Genomic DNA, 25037 nt, shown 5'->3' with positions numbered 1-25037 from the left:
GTTGGGGTAAAAAGAGCTTTTTGGATCAGTCTAGACAACAGCCTGCCTTAGTAAAATCAAGGTAACAATGTCGACTTCCCTTGTAAATAAATGTCATCAACACAACTTCCTGAGTCAAGTTACAGGTAATTGGAGCAGCCCGGTTCAAAACAAAATTGAAAAATTTGCATTATAAATGAAAGACCCATCTATTGCCGTTTTTAAAAGTTACCATGAAATCAAGAAGCCATTGCCTAATTGAAAGAGTGTTGGCAGCATGCTTTCTTTTAAATGTCCGTATAGAGTCCTACAGGCATACGTGGTGAAGTCAGGTTTGCTTGGCTATGAATAACACTTTTTCTTATAAAAATTAGGCATCCTATTGAAAAAAGCCTCCAGCCTCCCTTGGCTATTTACTTGTGATCGTTCAAAAGATGATCAGGAAGAGAAGAAAATAAATCGACAAAGGGAAACAATTCAATAGTGTAAAATGACGTTGATTGAGCAACTCCTTCATCCTTAACCATCATAGAAAGTCTCAATGTACTCAACCCTCGTTCGTCTAACAAAAATAGAAATTGTGACCATCAATTAAATAAGAAATAAATTAGCGATCAACAATTTACGTTTATATCCTTATCATCGAGGACATATGGAAATTATTCCTTAGATAGTGTCACAAGATTGAAAAATTATGTATAAATATAAAGTTCAGGTTTTCTCAAAGAAACTCGTAAACCGCTTCTTTCTTGTTGACATTGGCCCTTCGTCATTTTAATATTAGGATTTAAGTTCCGTTTGGATAAAAAAAATTTTTTTCGAAGACTATAAATGAAATATGAATTAATTTACATAAAATGATTAGTTTCACTACGAGATTATTGCCGTTAATACTTTTACTCGAAATGTAGCCTCTCCCTTCCAAACATCGGTTTTGACATAAACTTGTCTAAACCAATGTACGAACAATTCTCAGAAATATACCTTCTCCTACAAATAACTATTTGCGTACACTACATAAGAAAGCAGAAGCGTTTAATTAAAGCGTGGAGTTTCTAGATACCTAACCGGATCGTTACAACCTTATAGGGAAAAAAATTCAAAAGATCTAAGGGATCTCAAGGAAACACCACCCAGATGATCACTTAAAACCTAGATGATCGGGAAGATCAAGATCCTCCGGACACAGCCGTTCTTTATCCGATTGTAACTGGCTCTGGACAAATGTTTAAAAACAAGGCTGTCGTAACGTTTGTACAGCAACTCAACACATAATTTACGCTGGTTTGATCGATGGCCTGTCGTTTAATCGCTTCAGGATCTCGGTGAATTCCACTGGCCACCTGTAGCTCACTTTCAGCCAGACAGGAGAGTCTTTAGACGAGACTGGCATATCTGGGAGAGCAATGCACACCATTTTTGAAGCTGAGCGGTTTTGAGAGTAAATATCTCGAAGAACCTCCAACTCAATCCACACGCGGTTGATATCCTGGAGAAGAGATCAAACAAGAAACTATAACGGCCTTCAGAATTATAAAAACATATTTCCGATTTGAAGTCTGGCCGATGAAAACGATATTAGGTAAACAAGGAAGGGTACTTTAACAATGAAAAACAAAATTATTTCGTTAAGGTTTAAAGCATGTTAAGAAAAATGTTTCTATACTTTCTCTCGACAATAATATCAACCATGGCGATACCGAAACGTTGTGCTTTTTTCTTGGCACAACAAAAGTTTGGTCGTAAATGAAAATTCCGGAGGAAAAAAAGGCCGAGGAGTAAAGGAGAATCCCAGCATGTTTCAGATATCTTCTTAATATTCAAAACCGAAAAGCAAATTCAATGCTCATAATCGAACTTCGCTTGATACCAAGAAATATGATTAGACATTGGTCACAAACAACTGAAGGAAAATACAAACATTTGAGGTGTTTTTACATGGATTCGAACCTCAAAAACTTTCTGTTTCGCGTGCGGAGATTCTAAAAGCTTTGTCACAGAAAACTCATCAACTTCGTGTCGTGAAGTTGCCTACAGTAGTCTGTCAGAACTACTGCAATGAACCTAGCTCGGAGAAGAGATTTTAATAGAAAAGAAAATGGTTCTTTATTACGTAATGGAGTCTATTGCTCTATAACTGATGGATGAATTGTCTTATGTTTTCCGTTTCTCTTTCTTTCTTTCTCTTTTCTTTGATTACGTCACCTGTGACAAGTTATAGCAAAAGGAAGTTGGGAAAGTCGACAAGCAGGCATAAAAGCACTTACTCAAAAATGAAACCGGAACACGTGAAAGAAAATACACCTTTACTATTGACCGTTTAAAAATAAATTCGGAAAAAAAATCGCCTTTAATTGTTTCAAGGACAGCTAAATGGACTAAAACCGCTTGTGTTTACCACGTTTTTTCTCATAGCCGTGTTACCTTGTTTACTCTCACTAATTACTTTAAACAATTCTGTAGTTTTTCTTTCCTTTAAGGATTGCATGCATGATTCCTTCCCGTTAAATTAATTTGTTTGTCTCCCAAGTACCCTTTTCTCTTTCGTTCGTTTACTATGTTCGAACTTTCGTCTGTCTTTATGTCACCCGATGATGAGCACTGGTTAACAACAACAAAAATCAATGCATATCGTTATGGCGATACATTTAAAATGTGCTCCTAACCTGCGAATTTTCTATCTCACGTCCATCACTTGAAGCTAGTTCCAAAAGACCAGGAGATAAGAAAACTAGCACTTTCTTGGCTCTCTTAATCTGATTTTCTGCCCATCGCGGTGGGCCCTGGGAGCTAATTTCGTTTGTTACCATGGCGTCCATTATGACGTTGTATCCTTGTTTCCGGAAGGAGTTTACAATTGAGGCCACTTGGGTACGAAAACTCTCATTCTCTGGGTAGTAACAACTGTAGTACAGTTCTATAAAGCAAAGTGGAACCCAACGTTATCACTTATGGAAAAACCGACTCCTTAACTATCGAAGTTGTGACTGTAAATATATGAAAATCATAAATGTGATCTGCGGATAAGGAAGTAAATATGGAAGCGATCTTCGCATTTATGAACGCAACTTAAGAAGTAGTAACCAGCTTCCAGTTGGCTCGTTAGCTCAGTTGGTAGAGCGCTGCACCGTGTCGCAGAGGTCATAGGTTCAAATTCCGTAAAGGCCTGAGTTTTTTTTCAGGCTTACTACTGCTTAAGCAGTGTTCATAACGGTGAGGATCGCTTCCATATTCATGACGAAATTGTTTAACAAAACCACAGTTTTCAAATGCATTCATTTTACCTCCAATGTTGTTTGTCTTGGTAATAACTTCTGACAGCTGCGGATCTATATGAAAAGTTGAAGATTTTTAAGTCAATAACATTTCAACAAAAACACGGTAACAAAAATTTCATTTTCAAATACAGACATAATCAATACCTCTAGCTATGTTTGCCTTGGTAATAACTTCCTGCAGTTGGGGATCTGTCGGAAAAGTTGAGGAATTTTAAGTTAATAACATTTTACAAATACAAAGTGAAAAAAAAGCAATTTTCAACTGCAGATATATCACCTCTGCTGATGTTTTCTCTGGTGTAAACTTCAGGCAGATGAAGATCTGTGAGAATAGTTAAAAACTTCAAAGTAAATAACATTTAACAAACGAACATGAAAAAAATTTCAATTTGCAAACGCAGTCACTTCACCTCCACTGATGTCTGTTTTGGGATTAATTTCTTGCAGTTGAGAATCTATTGGACAAATTAAAACTCTTTAGTAAATAACATTTCAATGAACTCGAACTAAAGAAAAATGAAACCCCGTAACAATATTACCTCGACGATAGAACGGTCGCAATGTTTTCTTTCGCCACATAAAGGCCCACATCATTGCAAAAATAAGTACCAGGCCTGCGAAGGCCCCCCCTATGATAGGCCATGCCAAGGCTGAAGACTTCTCAGTTCCTTAACGAAAACAAAACAATAAGGAAACAATTCAGGAAATTCAAATTTCCGTTGGTAAGAACAGGAATGTATACAGGAGGATACAAGCCAGTTAAATTTCAGACCTGCTTAATTATACTTGTTAATAACCTTTCTGGAACTAATAAAACTAGCAAAAACCTATTTCTCGCCTTAACCGGCTCTACAATCAATGTTAATTATTCTGATGTTTGAAGGAATCCGGGGTGAATGACTTACCTTCTGTGGGAAATATGGGATCGAACGTTGGGATGAATGCTAAGAAAAAAAATTAAAATTACAAATAAATAATGGGAAACATCATCTTCTTACCGTATAATACTCGTTTGACACCCACCCAGGAATGTTTATGTGTTTTGATAACAAATCGCGGGAATTAAGGGGAACCAAAGCCGGGTCGTATTTGACGCGGAATGTATTTTGATAATCTGTTTTGTTTAACACGGCTTACAATTTTTTTTTTATTTATGAAGCCTGCTTAAACCAATGTTTGTTGAATTAATATTTAGCACATTGAAAATACAAGTTGGCGACTACTTGAATCCTATGGAAAATCCAGTTTTTCAGTTCCCTGTTTCTGCTTTTCATTCAGTTAAACCCGGTTTAAAAAACATGTTTTGCTGGCAAGACATTCTGTTAATTTTGATTCTGAGGGAAGGAGGTCAAACCCAAGGAGGTTTATCTGTCCAAAGAAAGACCAGACACAGCTCCAGGATTTAAAATTAAAACCCCATATTTAAGAAAAAATACTCACTACGTCTAATGTATACAGACAGCTACAATCAACATCTTTAACATGATGCGCGTTAAACGAAATATTGGAATAGAAAGGCTTACTTGGTCTTAAGGGATCAAACTCTGACAAATTGATTGCACTTTCTCCCGAGAATGTGCTTCTGAATGGATAGGAAACAACCTACAAACCAACATCAATACGTGCAACTGAACTATTATTCCAGCAGTTACAAAGCTAGATATTTTTACCAGTTCGGCTTTTTTTCCCAAATAACTGATAGCTAACAACTTGATATTCCCCTTAACTTGTAACAGGAAAATTCGAAACAAAGTTTATTATCAGGCCTTTAGGATGAAATCCTCTCATTTAAGCTTGACATTCCTACTTCCCTTTCGAGTAGTATAACCTTTCATTATTAATACTTGCAACTATTATCTGTACTATTCCATTCGACGGAAATCGAAGAACAGTAAGAGATATGTTCGTTTATCATAGCAGCAACCAGATTACGTAGAATGTGACAGAACTGGCGCCTAGCAGGAAACAGGGGTTGTCAAAATAGAAAGAACTTGTCTCCAATTTTTCTTACCCTTAGTTGTCTCCACTTAACTACTTTTCCTTCAATTGTTCGACCGCGACTAAGGGGCTACCTCACCCATCCAGAAACCCTTACTTAAATGTATACAAGCCCGAAATATGTCAATACATCAGTTAAAAATATAGATTCCATATTGCAACTCGCATTGGTTTCGTAATAGGTCACTGATGTCGTCACAATATGTTGAATCAAAAATGGCACGAGAAGTACAGCCGAGTGGATCACGGATGTTCTTATTACATTTTGACTTAATCTGTGTTCAACTGATGAACAAACTCATGGAATCTATCTTTTTCCAATAAAAAAGAAGACAAAAGTTGTTCATGATGACATCATCCATAAGTCTGTCCACTGATCGATCATTAATAAGCGCCAATCAAAATGCCAGCGGTTTAGTTAAGCTAATTACGGAAAGTATTGAACATACCGCATAACGGAGAGCATCTGGTTTAAAGTTTGCAGAATGATATATCAGGGTATAGTTGGTGTTATTCTGAAATTGGAACATCCCACTTTGCATTAATTATAATTACTGCAAGGCACATGCAAATCTTGAATACGTTTATAATTATACAAAACAACTCTTCACATAAGCAGCCGCTAAAAATCAGGTGTTACACACAATGGAACCTTTTTCTTTCTTTCAAAACATTGTTTGCCTACGAACGTGCCATCCCAATTTCTTGAACTGAACTGTCGTTCATATTTCAAGCAATTATAATGGAATACTCAATTAGTTGGTTTCCTATGCATATAGGAGGCTTACAGGACAATTTTTATTTTCACTAACCTTTGGTACGAGCAAACAATTCACTTTTCTATCAGGCGATGGATCGTTCTCAAATTCGTACATAAGCGAGTAATGAGTCCACGTCCTGTTGTGGACTGAAACAAAAAAAAAACACCATGATACCAAATAAGAAGCTATGTTTGGTTTTCGCCCCTTACTGTAAGATCTGGACAATAATGAAGATCATTATTCAACAAAAGTCCATTTAAAGCAGAGAAAAAGGGACCAAATCTGTAAAAATATAGCTCATTTGCAGCATCTTTGTACTTTTTAGTGTCTGACGTGTATTCAAAAGAAAGTGTCTCAATTTCATGACAAGTGTTACCTTCAAAAAGAAATTCCGATATAGGCTCCCAAATGATGTTGTAACCATAAGTATCTGACGAAATTGTGCGGAATTCAACCTTCATCTTCTCTGGCAAACAAGGAGAAGGAGCTGTAGGATCCTTCAGACCGCGACACGCTGAAAGAAAATGAAATGTTAATAACGAAACGCTGCAGTGAGTTTCCCGTAATTTCCACGATATTTGCGTAATGTTGTTGTCACATAGCTCTCGCGCTTGTCCTATGTTATTTATTTCAACCCATCATTGCCATATCTACATGTGCGCGGCCGTACATAGCTAACATGACGAAGGGAGTTGCAGTTGCGGTTGCATGGCGAGTTAAAGTTCCAGTCAAGTTTAGCAGCGACTTCCTTTGGCTAAACGTTTCGATAGTCAATGAAAGCTAGAGAAAGCGAAGAAGGATTGTTCTTTCCACTTGGAATTGACTTCTTAGCCAGCAAGCCGAAAAAAAAGAAGAGCACAGGTAACGAACATTGATGTAGATGATCACAAACAAAGCCTGTTTTTATGAAGAAGGCATCAATGTTACCTTTTAAAAGAAACTAGACTTGCTCTTTATTGCACTTCGAGCAACTTCTAACCTTCCCTCCTGCTCTCCGGCCTTTTAGCGTACATCCGCAACTCGATATACGCATAACAAAAAGTACAGACCGATCCTTTGTTGATATATATTGAAAGCACCATCTGAATAGTTGAACAAACCTTATTTTCACTATCTCTTATGAGCGACAGGGCGTCGCTGAGTGGTGCCAATACACGCATTTGATCCATTTGAATTAATTAGAAAGCAACCCAGCGTCCCTCGCGAAGAGACCATGAAGTTACGCCTAACGAGTACAAGCTGACAAACTTCTCGGCTAAAAAAATTTCGTTCGATTGTTAACTAAATACGCACAAATGGTGCTAATTGATTAAAAAAAAAGGTTAAAATTATTTTTTTTTTTTGTAACAGCACTTATGAATAGCTTCTAAACACATGGCTTACTTTCATATTGCAGGGAAGAACGTCGTTCTCTTCCTTTAGATCGTGCAAGGACCTCATTATCTAAGAAAAGGACAATGTCAAAAGACAAAAAAAACGTTGGTTACTGGATTCTGATTACATCTATTGATCCACACCGCGATCATCCAGTACGTTAAATGCAACATGATGTTATCAGATGAAACTTGTTCAATGAAAAAACAAAACAAAAACAAAAAAACTAACTAGCATCACCGAATCGATCCACGAAAGACATTTAAACCTTTTACCTTTGACATCCCTTTGCTGCTTGCAATGCTGGATACACTTTTTAAATGCAATATTCTACAAGAAAGGTGCATTTGTGTCAGAAACTAGCCACTCAATGTCTCTTTAAAAATTCAATTGGACAAATGTGCAACTGTTAACTTATCAGTTAGATGACCTTACACCATCGGAAACATTCTTTGATTTTTTTTCCCTCCCTGTCGAAAAGATGATTCAAGACGATCAAAGATAGCTAAGAAAAAGGAGATCACGAATCTATATTGAAAATAAGAAAAAAGTTTATTTCAACTTAAATGAATCTCTTCATAAAAGCATAATTAATCATAAAAACATCTTGGACTTAGTAACATAGATCTCAGATGTGCTTTTAATTTTACATTACCTAGAATATAAAAGGCGTCTATTATCATACTCTTCCAGACTATTACCACTCAACCAAGAGAAGCTTATAATTGAGCGCCACGTGCAATTTAACGACACGTGTCGAAGCTGACATCGTCACGCCACGCACAGCCAATATGCCTGTTGACTGCCTAGTGTCATTTTATCTTCAGGGTTATCTGAACACAACAGGCTGAAAAATGTTACACTCTGCATAGTATTTTGTTATAAAAATATATAAGCCACAGGACGCACAAGTGTGTTGACCGAGTCCATGCCCTTTCCTGTTTGTGCGTTTGTGTTAACATAATGTGTTTTTTTTTCCTATGGATACCCTGGTAACGCCAACACGTGCAATTAAAAAAGTGTAAACGACTTATTGAATGGGACGACACATGAAATGGCGATAATATAACGGAATTGAATTTTGATTTTTGTCCACTATTGAAAAGACGCTACGTGCTCCAGACACGTTGGAGCTTTGACGCGAAAACGGGCAAAAAAAATATGAAAACAAGTATACATTGACACTACATGGGGTCAACGAAAAAAATCAAAATGTGAAATTTCCCTAACAACTTCTTCCTCAGGGAGTCTCTCCTTTCAAAGAAGAAAATCAAATGGCGAAAATTTTACTGTAAACACGATTAAAACAAATCAGTTGAGATTTAGTAAATTAGCTTAAACCTACTGGAAATTGGTGTAAAAAAATGAGAAAGCTGGTAGCCGCAGTTTTCGCTGAGACGTGATTCACGAAACGTTTTTATGAGGGGTTTTAAAATATTGATTGATGATGCATTAGAGCTAGGCTGTTCATCAAACTCCCGGCGTCGAGTAAAGTAATCCAATGGCCTCACAAAGTTTATTTGGGCATGAAATTCCCGACCATATATTGAAAAGTTTAATTTCTGTACTTACCCCTCGATTCTCCTGGTCTTGTATGATCGACCTGCATCGTCGACAGCAGACTGTGTCAGTTGACAAAGTCGCTGCTCTTAAAGTACTCGATTTCAATTCTTCACGAAGACACAAACTATCTAGGCTTGTTTCTGCGTGTTTAGTCCCAATCAAGTTAAATGCAACGAGTAAACTGATCAACCGGCAACAAGAGAGAATCATTGTCAAAGCAGTTCATAGAATCTCCAAGACAAGAATACCGAAACTGATTAAAATATTACTCTTCCTTTCAGCCCTCCGCTAGAGCAATACCGGATGGGCAAGTCTGCATCAGTCACGTGTTCATAACATTCAACTAGGATTGAAAGACATCGATGAACTTTGGCCTCTAGTCACTCAGGTGGATAATTTTCCTCTCAGTGATTGCTTCCTTTGTCAACAAGGGTACATTTAGAGCATAAATATTCAAAAAATTATGTCGTATCTACTGGTAACTCCAAATCGCTCCAACTTTGTAGCTCGCTGGTGTGAGTTTCTCTGTTGCAGTTTCGCTCCAAATGACTTGATTGAAGTTAAACTAGCTAGTCATGCAGTCGTATGAGATTTTCTAATAGCTGTTCCACATCCAGTTCTTTCCTTTTCATACAATATATAATGGAAGTTTGACCTCATGCGAGTCAGATGCGAGTCAGAAGTGAGTCGTCACATAGAGATTTCCAATGTCGTCAGTTGGCCACCAAAAATTACAGCGTTCTTATCGACCAGCGTACATGGCCGAAACACAAAGGCTGGGGATCTTGATAGTCACGAGTTGTGTGGCTTGGAATGCCTCCCAGTTCCAGCCTTTTGACACGTTCCAGATCTAGAAGCCAACCCACAAGTGCAATGAAGGAAACTAATTCTTTTGTAAACGACGAAGAGAAGGGTGGCCTCAGAGGAGACGGAAAAGGCTACCTCATAGGCTTACGATCAACTGATCGTTATATTGCCTGAAGGATGGCACATGATATCAGATGGACCCAGATGACCCAGATGATGACAAGACAGATAGAAATGCCGGAAATGAAATGCCGAAAATGAAATGCCGAAAGAGGACAGGAAGTATGAAGCAGTTTGTTTGTGTTTTTTAACAGCGTTCCTAGGCGTTTCGACAAGGACTATGGCCGTCTTAATCCTTTACACCATAAAATCAGTGTCCATATTCTCCATACTCCTGCTACACGTTTCCTTTGGTATTGACAGAGAGAATTCGTGTAACAACCAAAGCTCTAAGGTTGGCAATCATTTCCTTTACTCTTACGATGTTAAAAAATTATTCAGCAGTATTATTGTAAGGAGAAATTGGACGCTGGTCACTCTTAGGGTTTAAAGGTTTAAAGGAAAGTGGATTAAGAGTGTCAACTTTCGCTGCTATAGAAACCAAAACTAATTTTAAACAGACACAGAAAAGTACCAAAGACGCTTCAAGTTAATTTTCTCTAATCATCCTCACCTTTCCTTCCTATTTCTGTCTTCTCTCCTTCTTCCTGCTCTCTTTTCCTTCTCCCCTTTTTACGTCTTTCCTTTTCTTCAAGAAGAGAACGATAAAAAGTGAAAGTTTTCTTCTCGTCTACCAAATTGTTTTCTTTTTTCTACTCATTGTTTAGCAGATAACGTAACTTGGTCCGGCTGACATCACGAATACGAAAAACTAGTAAAACATGTAAAGCAAAGCAAAACGATTTGCATGTTAAACTGACACGTATGATTACTGAACTTGATATCCATCTGCTCTCGCAGCAAAAGGACTTGAAATTTGAATAGCGAATAATTTTCGTGAGGTATGTTTATTTAAGCTGAAATCAAAATAAGGGTCACAAACGATAGAAAACGAAATATGACGAGGTATTATTTTTTTGTGATGGATATTACGCAAATCGATTATTGCGACTTCCCGTCGACAGACCTTTGTTTACTTTTCTGACGATTGTCCGAGTGAGGGCATGTGCACCATAATACGCAAATACAGCACTCCATCCGTCAACTTAACTGAAGGATCGTCCTGAGCTGGACGTTAAACAACTATGAATATCCCTTGATGCTCAGTGAAAAATGTAACCACAGTCCAGAAAGCAATGCCGAATGGTTTGCAGACGATTTCCAAGAGGTTTTCTGCTTTTCTAACCGTTATTTATTTTCTTGGCGCAGCAACGCTTTCTTCAGGGAAGTATGCATCTTTGCACGGTAGACTCTTGCGATCGAAACGAGATCCACCGTCTCCATGTCATCTTCGTTGTGCCTCAGTTGTCAGCAAGGTAGGGAGATAAAAATCATTCGAAGTGCTTAAATTAAAGAATCAATATCTGGTTGAATTCTTAAGAAGACATGCTTCAATAAACGCAGCTACGAATGCTTTAATCGGGAATGTCGTGACCTATGCAAAGTGAAGAAAACTTTCGGTAACCAACGTTTTACACCTTCTGATTTCTTCATTTCCCGCATATCACGTCTAGCGAAAAACTCCTTTGTTTTACGAATTTTAAAACTGTGTTAACATTTTAAAGGATAGCCGTATGGCTTTAAACTAGATTCGATAGTTAACACCCACGTACAACCATGCGAAGGATCCGTGTTCGAACAGAAACAGGATGTAAATACGATTACATGTAAAGCTCGCAGTAAGATGACAAGAAGGTATTTTGACGCCTTTTGACCTCGTTTCTAAGGTAAAGTTTTTATTGTTGTCTAATATTTAGTGGATTATTTTGATCATTGAATAAGACAATGGCCTAATCGCCGAACTCTAAGTATGTGAAATTACTAAATAAGCGAAACAAATGCGTTTTGTTTGTCCACTTCTCGTAATTTTTCTTTTTCAGTACCGACAGATGCATGTAAAACTTGTACACCCCCTTTCAGTTTCATAGCTTCTTTTCTTGTCCATCATTAGAGAGATTACCTAAGGAAAGTAAAGAGAAGTTAAAAAAAACCAGTTACAACTAGTAGCACCCCTGATGAAAGGGAACCAGTGACTGGTTTTGCTGTTATTCCTTACATTCAGGGTGTTACAGAACCCACCATGAGAATTTTGAATGGCCACAGTGTTAAAGTTGCTCAAAAACCCTTTCAGACTTTGGGGCATATTTTTGCCAAATCTAAGGATCCTGTCACGATAGAACAATGAACTGACACCATTTATTCTATTCCTTGCAATGACTGTGACAACGTGTTTGGTACTTGCTTGAAAGAGCATCAAAAAGCGGTTTTCTTTTGCAAGAAAGAAGAGTCAGTTTTATCAGAGCACACATGCTTATCTGTACATTTGGGTGGGATTAGTCTAAAATTACCACCACTAATCGGCGTTACCACCAGCGCCTTTGTTTGGAAGCTTGGCATATTAACTCTGCCCATGCTCCTTTGAATTGTGATGAAGGCAGCTTACTTCCTGATGCCTATTCACACCTCATGAGAAAAAAGGCAACTAATTAGCGATCGTATAGAAGGACCTCTTGTTGCAGCATTTAGATCACCCTTGATGAAGGTACTAGAAAGGAGAGTGGAAACTTAATAAACTTAATAAGGTTCGATGTTTGAACTGGGCATGAAGTGTGTTCTTTATCAAGTGCATCATATTCTTAGCACTCGTAGTACTTGCTACACTAATGTCCTCATTAATCAATAGAATGGAAACATGACTTTGTATGGCCCATGTCAACATTTCCTTACTTTTTAGCAGCATAAAATACACTCTGTGCCATATGATTGTGTCCTGTTGTGGTTTTTAATCACTTGGTCTGCATATGAGTCATCACACATTCAGTTTATTGCACTTGCCCTTGTTTATCTTAACATTGGGCTGATAATCAGTGGCTCTGTGAAATATGAGTCCTTGCTCCTCCCAAGAAACCTATGTTAAACAGCAATTTTAATTTGGTATAGTAATAACTCATCAAAAACAGAGTTATTGCAGCATCACAGGTTGTTAGCTCAATATATACCATCATTTTTTTAACAGTTTCTTTTTCCAATCTCTTACCAATGATATACATCTATAGGAGGTAAAGATATCATGAATGAGTTGTCAAAGTCTTCACAGAAAATGATTTTAAAAAACTGACTCATGCAATATCTTCATCTATTTACAATAACTATGAGCATCATATTAAATGTCAGCCAGACTGGACTAATAAAGCAGCATTCAATGACAGGTTGACTGAACGTTGAAACCTGGAAAAAAAGAGATCTGACAAATTTGTGTTAAACATTGGGTCTGTTTAACTTTTGTTTTGCCAGGTGATTTCTTTTGAGGAATGTGTTGCAAGATGCCAGGAAAAATTACCTTCACACAGAGGTAAAATATACATGTAGATTATGTACATTTAGCTGCTTACTAATTTCAGTCAGATGTACATTATGCAGGTAAGCCTGAAATGCAAACATCTTATTAGGTGGTGCAAGATGGTGTTGTAATAAAGCATAAAGTAATATGCCTGACCTACCATGTGTGATTCTACTTTGGCCAGTTGTTTGAACAGTTATGAAAGTATAATCAGGAATGGGTTTAACAATTGGTCTTGATTTTTTCTTTTCTTTTGTTGTGTTGTCATGGGCCAGGTTGTTTAAAGCTAGGCTAAGATAACCCAGGATAAATGTGAAAACTGGTATCAGATTTGAAAGTCTTTAAAGAAAATTCAGTACCAATCCTTTTATTTGGCTAAGTGTAACACAAACCTGAAGATGTTCTGAACAAGCCACCCATGGTTAAAAGTAGGTAAGAGTGGATACACAAGGATAGGCAAAGATGCTTTTACAAAACAATTTATTTACAAGAGTCTTTCGGCCCTACATCATGAAATAATAATTTTCAGTTTGGTGCATTCCCAGAAATGTTATTGGGTCAAATAGGTAATCTGAGTAGATTTCACATTTCCCATGGGAGTCACCTGATAATTATAGACATCAAGCAATATTGACAGTTGTCATCTTTTTAATGGTTTATTTAGTACATGTACTAGGTATCTGTAGGTTCAGTGTAGAAATTCAAAAATGAATGGGCAAAACAAATTCAATTTAACACTGGAATCCTTTTGTAGTCCTTAAACAAACTTCATATGAGTAAGGGTAGTTTGGAGTTTTATAGTTTTGATGTGCTCTTTGGAAAAGTTTCAAGTTTCATTTCAAAAGTTACATTTCTGTTTGTAACCTTGAAGTGTCCCAGTAGTAGGTAACATCCTTTGTTGTGGGTGTCTACAAATTAATTAAAATCTATTTCCACCCAATGTGTCTCTATTAAATTCAATTTTAGACACAATGCACAAAAATAGGAAAAAAAGAGATAGTTCTTCCATCAGGCAACAGAGAAGTGCAGAGTACCAAAATGGTAAGTTGAAGTAAAAAAGCAAGGATCCAACATTTAGGATGTACATCTAGTAGGATGTTTATAGTGTTTTCAAGACCATATCTGGTGTGCCATAAGATGAAAGGTGGAAATGCAACACCTAAAGACTACAAGAAATCAGTGCACATTCTGCAAATAATTTGAACCAGCCAGTCAGCAGAAAATTGGTACATACCTTAGTAAGTCTGATTTAAGCTTTAACTTATGAAAAAGAAAGGAAAAACAGAATTTGATGACAAGGGAGGGATTAACATCACTATAGCACATTAACTATTGACAAATTATAATACAGTAACTTATAAAAGAGGTTTATGAAAGTTCTTTTAGATAAGCAAATTTTCCACTATATGTAACAGAAGTGCCTCCCTAAATCACGTTAAAATGGAAACTGATTTGTGGAAACATTTTTACTTCTTAAGGTACACATATTAAATAACTGTTTATGTGTTGATAATTAGAAAATATGTATATTTCTTTTGGAAATTTATCAACAGAGTGCATGACCTCTGCTGTACAGTCAAGAAACAAACCACTTCCTGTTAAGATACGTTCAGTAGAATTCAAAGAAAAGGATATTGATGTTGTGTGGGAGAAAAAGAATTATTTCAAAACAGGTAGTGATATGGTTCTGCCATGCTTCAGTAGTTGCTAGTAATTAATCAGAAAGAAGACGTTGAATGAAGATCTTGAGGAAACACCAATTGGAAAAGATTGCTGTATTAAGATTACTTATAAATTGCCCCTAATTGTACAATAAGGAACAACAAATAATTCCCACCTTGATTTATTGTATGTGGTGTTGAAGTTTGAGGTTCAGTACTTTGGTAACAGTAGACACATTTCAGTTAAATAAACACTTCTTAATTTCAGATCTCTTTGCTCAGACTAAAGAAAATTAAATCATTGTTTTCTTGACAGATTATAACTGGTCAGCTTATGCATTTATCTACAAAGTTCGTTGTGATAGATGTGGTGATGACAAAACAGCCAAGTGCAAAATTATTCCAAAGGTCAGGTTTCCAAATTTATTGTTTTTTTCCAAAAGGGGAAATTTTAGTTTCTTTAGACACAGGCTTCATATTGCAAGATAATGTTAAATTAATCATGAGTATACAACATGGCTATGGTTTTAACATGACCCCATCAATTTGAGAAGACAGTGCCTGAGTGGTAAACAACAACTTTAATTCAATGGTGTGTAATAGGGTAATCATAAATGTCATCATAGTCATTTGCATCTTGATCAAAAATGTTTTTTCCATGGTGATTATCATAACAATTTAGGAAAATAAACATGTTGATTGATAATTCATGTAGTTGCTTTTTACAGGTTTCGATCGGGGTAGAAAAAAACTCATCATAATTTGGCCACAGGGTGGACTATGTATAGTATAGTTTATTTTTAATCCCCCTGTATCATATCTTGATATACTGGACCTTAGCAGGTCTTATTATTGATATATGTTTTGCATGATCTGAAAACCTTAGAACCAAACAGATTATTCAGTGCCACTGGCTCAATGGGAAAAGCCTGATTATCTTTTTGCTGCTGTATGTATGACCTAAATCAATTAACAATTTGTATTATTATTTAATTTGTGACATTATCATTAAGAATGATATGAGGAGCAAAGCTGATGTTTAACTTTTCCAAATAAAAAGGTACATGTAATATGGTTTGGTCTTTTTCAAACACCCAGCAGTACCTTTCTGTTGTAAGGCTATCCCTTGAGGTTGTTTTCACTTGGTTTTTGAGAGATAACTTATGCTCACAATCTCTGTCTTCCTATATATACACTTTGAAGAAATATATTTAAGGTATTCCCGTATTCTGGCTGAAGAAATTTAAAGGGATCTTAAACAAAGCCACATGATTTCACGTTTTTTATTTTCATGTGCACTCTCCACTAGCATCAGAGCTTCTTCACCTCATCAGATTTTCTGTTTTTAGGAATATGCATGGTGTTATTTGCTCAAAATGACCATGAAATGTATGGGTGGATGGGAAGTTTAAAAGGACCCACCCAGTCATTGTTCCTCAGTCATTGATTCTAAAATTTTGTTACATTGGTAATGCTGTTGCTACTGATAATACCAGTAATTTTGTTTTACTTGGGTTTTCTTTTTATTTGCCATTGTTAACAAAACCAAGTAACATTTTAGTATGATAATGAAAATGAGTGATAAGAGAAGCGAAATTGCTAGCTCATTTTTGTTTGCTGTCTTTAGGTTGTGACCTTCCCGTTTTCCAAAAAAGCTTCTGTATCTCTGGAAACATTTTCTCCATATGGTGAGACTCTATTTTTTTGCTTATCAGCTTGGAAGTCTTGAAGCACAATATGTCAATTTTTAAAAAGTGAATAAGGTTAAAAAACAATTAGTGAATAGAAGAAGTGCATTGTACCTCTTCGTTTTCGTTTCTTTTTATTAGCATGAAATTGTGCATGCATCTTGATAGCTTTGTTTTTGTCATGATTATGATGAATGCCAGCTTAGGTAAATTTAGACAACCTAGCAAATTCTAACTGGATAAGTATATATGTAAATATATGGCTTTTCAAGCAGAACTTTGTATTCCTACCCTTAATATTGAATCTTTCTGGTGTATTTACAGCCCCTCCACACAAAATTCCTATGCCTACTGAAGCTAAAAAAGGTAAGCCATGCTGATATTTTAGATCCAAATCTGTTACAAGCACATTATTCTTGTAAACCTCTGGACCCCATAAGTAATGAACATGTGACCCCTAGGTCTCCCTTTTCAAATTTCAGCATGCTCATAATTAGCTGAATTTGGCAGAATATCTTCAATTTGCACTTAATTTCATGGTTTTTATGAGACACCTAACTTTTCTTGTGTGGTTTGTTGTTACAGACACAGTTAAACTTGTAAGCTCTATAGTAGGAGGAATAGCAGCAGGAGTGGTTATGCTTTTGCTGTTGTTTGCTCTAGTCAAGAAAAGGCCATGCCAAGGTAATTGGTGAACTTCTTATGATGTAATTGGTATACGAAGTCACATATATTCAGATTAATTCTTCTAGTGTCACTCACTCACTTACGCAATCTTCCCCCAGACACAGTTAGTGTTGTTCATAAATATTAATATATTCAATAAATATATTCCATAAATATTATTAGTTGAATGTAAGTAATGAGTTTGAGTATGGCAGAGCAAAATTTTCTTCCTTACATAGGCCTCATGCCTTATAGTGCATAACGTTTACAGTTACCAGTTCATATTTACTTTATATAGGTACGCAGGAATTATTGTTGGTGTAGATAAGATAATTAGCAGAGCGGTTATTTCCATTTCAGTGTCTTAGTTTATTTTGTTACTATTTACACTAACGCTTAACTTAGTATGTCTCAACATTGTCTCATGACCATTTCAAAATTTCAACATCAATTTTGAGTAATGATAACAATATTTCTGTTGATAGCCAATTCAGGACTTCAATACTCTCATTGTTAAATGGGCTGGTTTACTTTGTATCATCAACGTATTGACCTGTTGTTATAGACATGTTTTGATGGTTATGATCTCTGAGCCTGTTGTTATTATTATTACTCTATATTTGAACTTCTCGCTAACATCATCATTCTCACTATTATTATTATTATTATTATTATTATTATTATTATTATTATTATTATTAACCATCTCCATCATTTATTTTTGGTCAAATTTTGATTTAGTATTTCTCCTGATTTTTAAAGGAAGCACCCCTCGTATGCCTCCACCAGCGCCCCCGAGACCAGAAGAGAAAAAAGACGAAAAAGGTGGGCTTATCGGATATTTCGTAGTGGATATTCTTCCTAACTATATTTGATTAAGATTATTGTTATAATGATGTAGGTTTATAGGTCGATAATACACGTGCATTTGTAAACAATGAATTACTGGGATTCCGGAAGCGTTTGTTTGACCCTATGACGTAGAAGGTTCCAAGATGGCGGCTAGGAAGCAAATATTACAACATCACTAACATCTCTCCTCTTTTTTTCTATTTTTTTCCTTAATCTTTGGTGCTTGTTCATCGTGTGTTTCAACAAGTCTTATATGCAAAATGTATTTTCGTGCGAGCGACTGCAGCTTTTCCCAATGGATAATCCCTTACTTAAGAAAGATAAGCTTACGCAGTTGAGATGATAAATCGTACAAATGCTGGTTCTCTGATTTTACACTGAGTTACTTATTCCAAAACGCAACAACCATCCTGTCTTTCACCTACAGCTGTAAGTTGAAGCTCTATCATACTCTGAGGCCCTTACCTGATAAAACCTTAGATCTACCCGCGAAGGAATCCGGAAAGTCCTCTATGAAGACTGTGCACGACAAAAGATACACATGGCCATAATTTACGATTTCTTCCCAGCAAATTCTTCATTGTGAAAAGAATTTTCATCTTTTTCGCTTCCTTTCCTTTGTACTGCCAAAAGAAATAACCTTGTTAAGAAAATAATATGCATATCGTCGTCTAAAACCACAAAAGGCAAAGATACACGATGACCTGATGACCAGTCGCTTCGTATGCGCGCTTCGGTGGTGCGCAAAATGGCAGCCGCGGCATGCATTTCCCGCGCTTTTTTGTCCACGAACTGATCACCTGAACTCAGAGTGTTACAATGTTTCATCAACCTTCAGTTTACTAGGAATGGCGATATTTGGGCTACCGCAGCCAGTCTTGAAAGCTTCTCACGTGTGAAATAGATCATATTTTAGACTTAGGCCACACGAAATGCAAGGAATGTAAGGGATTCTTTTGCCGCTCCCTGAGGATTTCGTTAAAGCCTAAAACATTTATCAGGATGGTGAAAAAGATTAAGTAGGAAATGTTACCAATTATGTTCTCCCTTTTTTATATATTTTTTTTTAAACAGAGCTATACTACACCTGTTATTATCCAGAGAGTGACGCTTTTCGAAACGAAGTGGCCTCAATTGTGAACTACTTTCGCCAGAACGGTTATAATGTCATCATGGACGTTATGGTGTCTACAGAAATAACTTCCCAGGGTCCTACGCGTTGGGGAGAAAGCCAAATTAGAAAAGCTAAGAAGGTGCTGGTTTTCTTGTCACCTGGTTTGATAAACCTCGCTCTGGATGGGTGTGATGGCTTCCAGTCTCAGGTAAATACATGGTACTTCTCCTTTTGGGATGCTCGTTTGTTCTCGGCCATCTGCAGTTTTCCTTTTTCGCTCAGTGATTCCTTCTCCGTTGATTTTAGGACGGGAGTTCGTTATCTTAGTTTCCTTGGATGATTGAAAACTTAGGCGAAAGGACGAAAGGAGCGGGGGGGTTAAAATTCTGTCATGAGGCCATATTAACTTTTCTGGGGCGATTAGGCGTCGTAAATTTCTCCTCTAATCAAATCACCACATTGGTGTGCAAATTCAAATTGTAATATTTCAGTATGTTTCAACACGTGGGTGGGAAAACGAACTTAATTTACCCCACTTCCGTTACCTTCGTATAGGGCTCTATGGTGCATCACGGTGTACTTTTACAATTTTAAAAAGCTGTTTAATTTATAAACAAAATAAAAACCTGGCTTCACGGAGGTACATTTTGGTAAGATTTACGTATGAGAGACTAATGATACATTGAGAATAATACATGAGCGCGCGTAGATGTGGAATTTCACTTCAAGTGTTCAACTCGATAGCTCACGAGAGAGCGTGGCGAACGAGTGAGATGTCGAGTTGAACGCGAGATGAGAAATTCCATATCTACAAGCAACCATTTATTATTTTGTTTATCATATAAACACAATAGCCCTTTGGTTACAAGAAAAGCCGACTTCATCAATGAGTGAACATAAAAGAATCGAAATCGTACGGTGCGTTAGCGCTAAGGCCCAAGATGGAAAAATGCGTTGAGTCATGATTACAAAAACAACAATGGGCGTAATTTTCAATTTACAAAATTCTCCTATATTGAATAATAATACCAATAACAGCACGCGTTATATTCTAACTTTATTATAATTTCGTGTATTGGTTTTCTTCCCCTTCTGGGAAAGTTTGAGCGTGACTGTCTGCGAGCGATACGGATTTTTTAGTGTTTTAGCCGCCATAATCCAAGAAACTTCTGACAAACTACCTTGGATTGAAAATCGTGAGGGCTTTACCGTTCATTCATCAACCGAGGCCGAGTGGCTCAAAGGCGAGTGACGTAGCAGCAGCTGATTGGCGATGTCAAACACATAAACTGCGGTGTTATACAGAGATTTCCAGCCTAGAGAAAAGCCGTAACAACATACGTGGAAAAATATAGTATTTTTTCACGTATGTTGATATAGCCAATCATCTACTGACACGTCACTCGCCTTTGGTGCCACTCGGTCAAGTTGATGATTGAACGGCAAAGCCTTCACGACTCTCAATACAAGTTGTTTGTCGGAGCTTCCTCGAATTATGGCGGCTAAAACACTAAAAAATCCATATTTCTGACAGACAGACTTTTCCTTTAGTTGGTGCTGTAGGTTAGGCATTGCACTGAGTCCCAGTCAGTAGTGTGGTTCGGTAAGAGTCGTGACATACAGTTTACTAGACAGGTCGAAGAAAATGGTAATCTACCGTTTCTAGACTGCCTAGTAAGCCGTGACGACAACTCACTACGTACAAAAGTTTACAGGAAACCGACACATATCGACAGATTACTGGACGCGTCATCCTACAACCTGACATCACACAAAGCCACAACTATCAAGACTCTTACCCGACGAGCGCAACTAGTATGCAATACGACAGACAGCTTATCCGATGAAAACAAATACCTTGACCGTGTTTTTTCAAAGAACAACTACAACGAAGACTTCATCCAACGTAACACTCACCGACCTACTACTACCGAAGCTAACGACAACGCAACTCCTACGACCACAGCAACAATACCATACATAAAGGGCATATCTGAGAATATCTCGCGCATCCTACAGCCCCTTAATATCCGCGTCGCTCACAAACCTATTACCACACCACGTCAGTTACTGACTAACGTCAAAGACAAAGACGCACCAAGGAACAGACAGGGAGCAGTATATAAGATCGATTGCTCCGACTGCCTCGCCTCCTACATCGGTTAGACTGGCAGAAACCTCACAACCAGACTGACTGAACACAAACGAGCGACGAGGAAAGGCGATGTCAACAATCACATCGCTAAACATCACCGACTTACGAACTATTGATTGGGACTCTTGCAATGCCTAACCTACAGTACCAACTACTTTCAACGACTGACCCTGGAAAGATAACAGACTCCCCTCAACAGGTGTCAACCACTACCGGCACCATACAAACGACTCATTCACGACATTAACATTACAAACGAACCGAACAGAACGACCTAACTTCCCTAACGGATCGAGACCGACCAATCACGACTGACCTACGCCACTTGAGTCTTACAGCCAAAAACATAACGGCAAAACTGACCAATCAGTTTATACAAACCAGACTAAGTACATTCCACTGACTGACAACAACTATTCACTTGACTCTGATGGTGACTTCCGCTCTGGTTGTCGAAACGTTAGTCACCACTACCGACAACAGTCCTTCTCAGGAATACACTCGCTCGGACGATCAAAGTACACTATTACATGTTACCCCTGGGTTCAAACCATTTACTGTATTGTTGTTTTTGTAATCATGATTCAACGCATTTTTCCATCTTAAGAGTTAGCGCCAGCGCACTCTACGATTGTTATTCGGGGATTGTCGATTCATTTATTTTCATTCATTAATGAAGTCGGCTTTTCTTCTCAGTAAAGGGCTATTATGTTTATATGATAAACAACATGATACATGGTTGCTTGTAGACATGGAATTTCTCTGCTCGTGTTCAACTCGACATCTCACTCGTTCGTTGCGCTCACCCGTGAGCTATCGAGTTAAACACTCGAAGAGAAATTCCATATCTACGCGCGCCCATGTATTATTCTCTATTTTTTTCACATGTGTTGTTACGGCTTTTCTCAGGGTTAAAAATCTTTGTATATCACCATAGTTTATATGATAAATATTTATTTACTACGATGAATCTCTCTTTCTCGACGTAATCCTTTGCGCAAGTCAAAGAAATTTGCAAGCAGTGATACATCTTGCGCTTATGATAGGGAGGGAGAGGAAGCTTCAAACAAAACACAGATCGAACCTTAATGAGCCAGTTAATATTTCAAGATAATTACATTTTAAATACTTCAAGTTGGATAGTAATATACGAACATGAGTTTTTTTTTTTAAATTTTGGCTTCAGACAAGGAATTAAAATACTCACAGGTCTATGGAACTTTGACATCCTTTGACCCTCCACCTAAATCTGCCACTAGTAAGCTGAAAACCCTGGTTCAGAAAGTACTCCGGGAAGTGAGGCGTTTCGATTCTTAGGGTTCAAGTAGCACTGGAAAATATGATTACTCTCGACTTGCGCGATGGATTACGTTGAAAAAGAGGAGCTACTGTTAAACTGAAATAAACACAAATTTGGAGATCTGACGGCATTTCGAAACCTTGTCTTTTCAGGACACCAACCGCGTTTGGATTGAGCTGGAAGTACTCCGAGACCTATACACACATAATCGCTCAGCTTCGAAGATGGTTTGTATAACCCCACCCGACATGCCCTTGACTTCAGGACCACTTCCACTCTGGGCCAAAGTTAGCTACAAGTGGCCCGATGATGCTTTGGAAATCTTAAAGCGTCTTAACGACAGACCAAAGATATTAGCAATATAGTAAATGCCTGAAATCTTGCAAGCTTAGATCTATGGCAAAATTATTGGAGTGTATGACCTTTTCCGCAGCCTAATTGCTTTTCCCCTTCCACTTTCACTTTCCCTAACCCCCACCTCCAACACAAGAATGAGTCCTCACTAAGTTGCCATTAGAGGACCTTTGTTGCTGAACAAAGAATATTTAAAAGGTATCTCCTGCGGCCTAAATCCTTAAATTCCCAGAGTTAACCAAAGAGTGACTTTTCCTTACCTGCAACACGTTATCTTGAAACAGGGTTATGAGAACAAACAAGGTTATCAGTAGGGGGGGTGCTATCTTGCTGTAAAACCAAATTCTTGTGTCGAGTTTTTAAGAAAACTTGTGTCAGGCATTAGGGAGAATTACTGTTTGGATCTTGGGAGTGAAAGGGTTAAATAGCCTAAGGAGTGACCTATAAAAAGCCATTGATTTAACTATTTTTGTATTATCGTCTCCTGCCTGACCTTAAAAAATCTCTGTAAAGTTTACCTTACCGGAAGTTAAGTAGTTAGTTTAGCCGTGAGATACTTCAGCTGGTACAGCTCGTGTGTTGCATTTAGAAGAAAAGAAGGCAAATCATATATTCCGTGATGGTACAAAGGATAAGGAAACATACTTACTGCAGCTAATGGTTTGATAAAAAAGATTAAGCGTTTTAAATTCCAGGATTTAAAATATTTATCTCTTATTAGCTTATTTATATTATATTTAATGGTGGTCTCATTTAGATGTAGTTTATTTTTTATCCTCGGCTAATATGCAAGCCTTGAAATATTCTAAATCTGGTAGAAATCAGAGTGGAATGGTTACCAGTGCCCCGGAAATCATAACCTGCGAGCATACCCTATCTATCAGCACCTCGGGAAAGAGAAGTCTGCAAAGGGTCTTGTACTGATAATTGCTAGTGCTAGATCCCTGCAGCGCAAGTCTGCAAGGAGTCTTGTACTGATAATTGTTAGTGCCAGACCCCCGGAAAACCCCTCCCAGTAGCGCACCCTGCAGCGCTGATTATGAGGGCTTGCTCACAGCCGGATATGGAAATCACGTTAGTGGGTATGTGAAATGTTAATAACGGGATGAAAATCATAACACAACGTTTAGGTGAGAGGAAAAAAGGAAAACGTAAAATTAAAGGATAACAGCGAGCGAGTGACATGATTTTCATGCTATTGAAAAATAACGCACATTACCATAGGAAATAATGTTTGGTACAATTTGAAGCTTGCGTTAAGGATGTAAATTAGTCAGATTAAGAATTATATATTATTTACAAGATATTTGTATTTCGGACGGGAGGCATGAGCAAGTCGATATGATTTTGTGGAAAGAATCAGGCGTTCTTTGATCGTTTTTTATTTTATTTTTGTCATTTTTCTTTTTCTCTTTTATTCCTCTGCGCTTATCATTGACATGCGAACAGTTAGGTTTTGGTTCATAGTTGCGATTCCGTTTCATTCAGCCTTCATTCATGATCAAATCAGAATTGTAGAAGCAGATTAACTCGCATTTCATTTTAAAGATGCGTCTGAAAATAGTCAGATTATGTACTGTATGTAAAAGCGCAGACAGGAACCATTGCTTTTTTATCAGTAAGTTGATATTTCTATCATGTCAATGACTATTAAGTAACAAGACTTTTTGGAATAAAAATTTCATCAACAATGAAGCTGTATTAGGTTGGCCACTAGTATTTAACCTTTTTCTATATCCTTTTAGGAGGGGTGTGGTTGAAGCATGAAACGACCTTTTGAGGCGAGTTGCTTTTTGTTGAACCTCTCCCCCCCTCCCCCCCCCCCCACCTTCTGTCCCGTTGTTGGAAGATCAATTAAAGGAAAAACCTTTACAACTTTTGAAGTAGACCCCTGATGAACCAAGGATGTTACATGATGTCAGATGGACCCAGATGATGACAAGACAGATAGAAATGCCAAAAAATGTCGAAAGAGGAGAGGAAGTATG

General features: G+C 37.4%; 2 protein-coding genes and 1 pseudogene across 9 annotated transcripts; 2 read left to right on the top strand and 1 right to left on the bottom strand.

The window, feature by feature from the left end:
- Positions 1-450: 450 nt before the first annotated feature.
- On the bottom strand, positions 451-11023 carry LOC113665457 (uncharacterized). 6 transcript variants are annotated; one of them, XM_089184433.1, is made up of 18 exons: positions 10681-10817; positions 10434-10508; positions 8963-9803; positions 7826-7860; positions 7666-7720; positions 7400-7459; positions 6393-6530; positions 6068-6162; positions 5705-5770; positions 4781-4859; positions 4163-4201; positions 3797-3925; positions 3668-3712; positions 3535-3579; positions 3402-3446; positions 3264-3308; positions 2646-2896; positions 451-1468 (listed from the first exon to the last, which is right to left on the bottom strand). In XM_089184433.1, exons 3-18 carry the CDS (start codon positions 8997-8999, stop codon positions 1256-1258), a joined length of 1377 nt encoding a protein of 458 aa, XP_089040559.1. In that variant the 5' UTR covers positions 9000-9803; positions 10434-10508; positions 10681-10817; the 3' UTR covers positions 451-1255. The 6 variants fall into 6 exon arrangements, with proteins under 6 accessions (XP_089040559.1, XP_089040556.1, XP_089040557.1 ...); XM_089184430.1 differs by lacking the exons at positions 7826-7860; positions 10681-10817 and adding an exon at positions 10887-11023; XM_089184431.1 differs by lacking the exon at positions 7826-7860.
- On the top strand, positions 10938-24744 carry LOC113665456 (uncharacterized). 3 transcript variants are annotated; one of them, XM_027181148.2, is made up of 12 exons: positions 10938-11235; positions 13214-13271; positions 14226-14300; positions 14813-14932; positions 15237-15328; positions 15807-15869; positions 16548-16608; positions 16933-16974; positions 17194-17292; positions 18037-18099; positions 19201-19448; positions 22848-24744. In XM_027181148.2, exons 1-12 carry the CDS (start codon positions 11056-11058, stop codon positions 23058-23060), a joined length of 1314 nt encoding a protein of 437 aa, XP_027036949.2. In that variant the 5' UTR covers positions 10938-11055; the 3' UTR covers positions 23061-24744. The 3 variants fall into 3 exon arrangements, with proteins under 3 accessions (XP_027036949.2, XP_089040569.1, XP_027036951.2); XM_089184443.1 differs by having other exon boundaries at positions 11056-11235; positions 22582-23801; XM_027181150.2 differs by lacking the exon at positions 10938-11235 and adding an exon at positions 11345-11646.
- On the top strand, positions 20127-21802 carry LOC149039056 (uncharacterized; annotated as a pseudogene).
- Positions 24745-25037: the final 293 nt, after the last annotated feature.

This window comes from Pocillopora damicornis, chromosome 10 (genome assembly GCF_964200805.1).
Source record: "Pocillopora damicornis chromosome 10, jaPocDami1.2, whole genome shotgun sequence".
In the NCBI taxonomy this organism is placed as follows: Eukaryota; Metazoa; Cnidaria; class Anthozoa; order Scleractinia; family Pocilloporidae; genus Pocillopora; species Pocillopora damicornis.
This window is presented reverse-complemented; position numbering and strand designations above follow the sequence as displayed.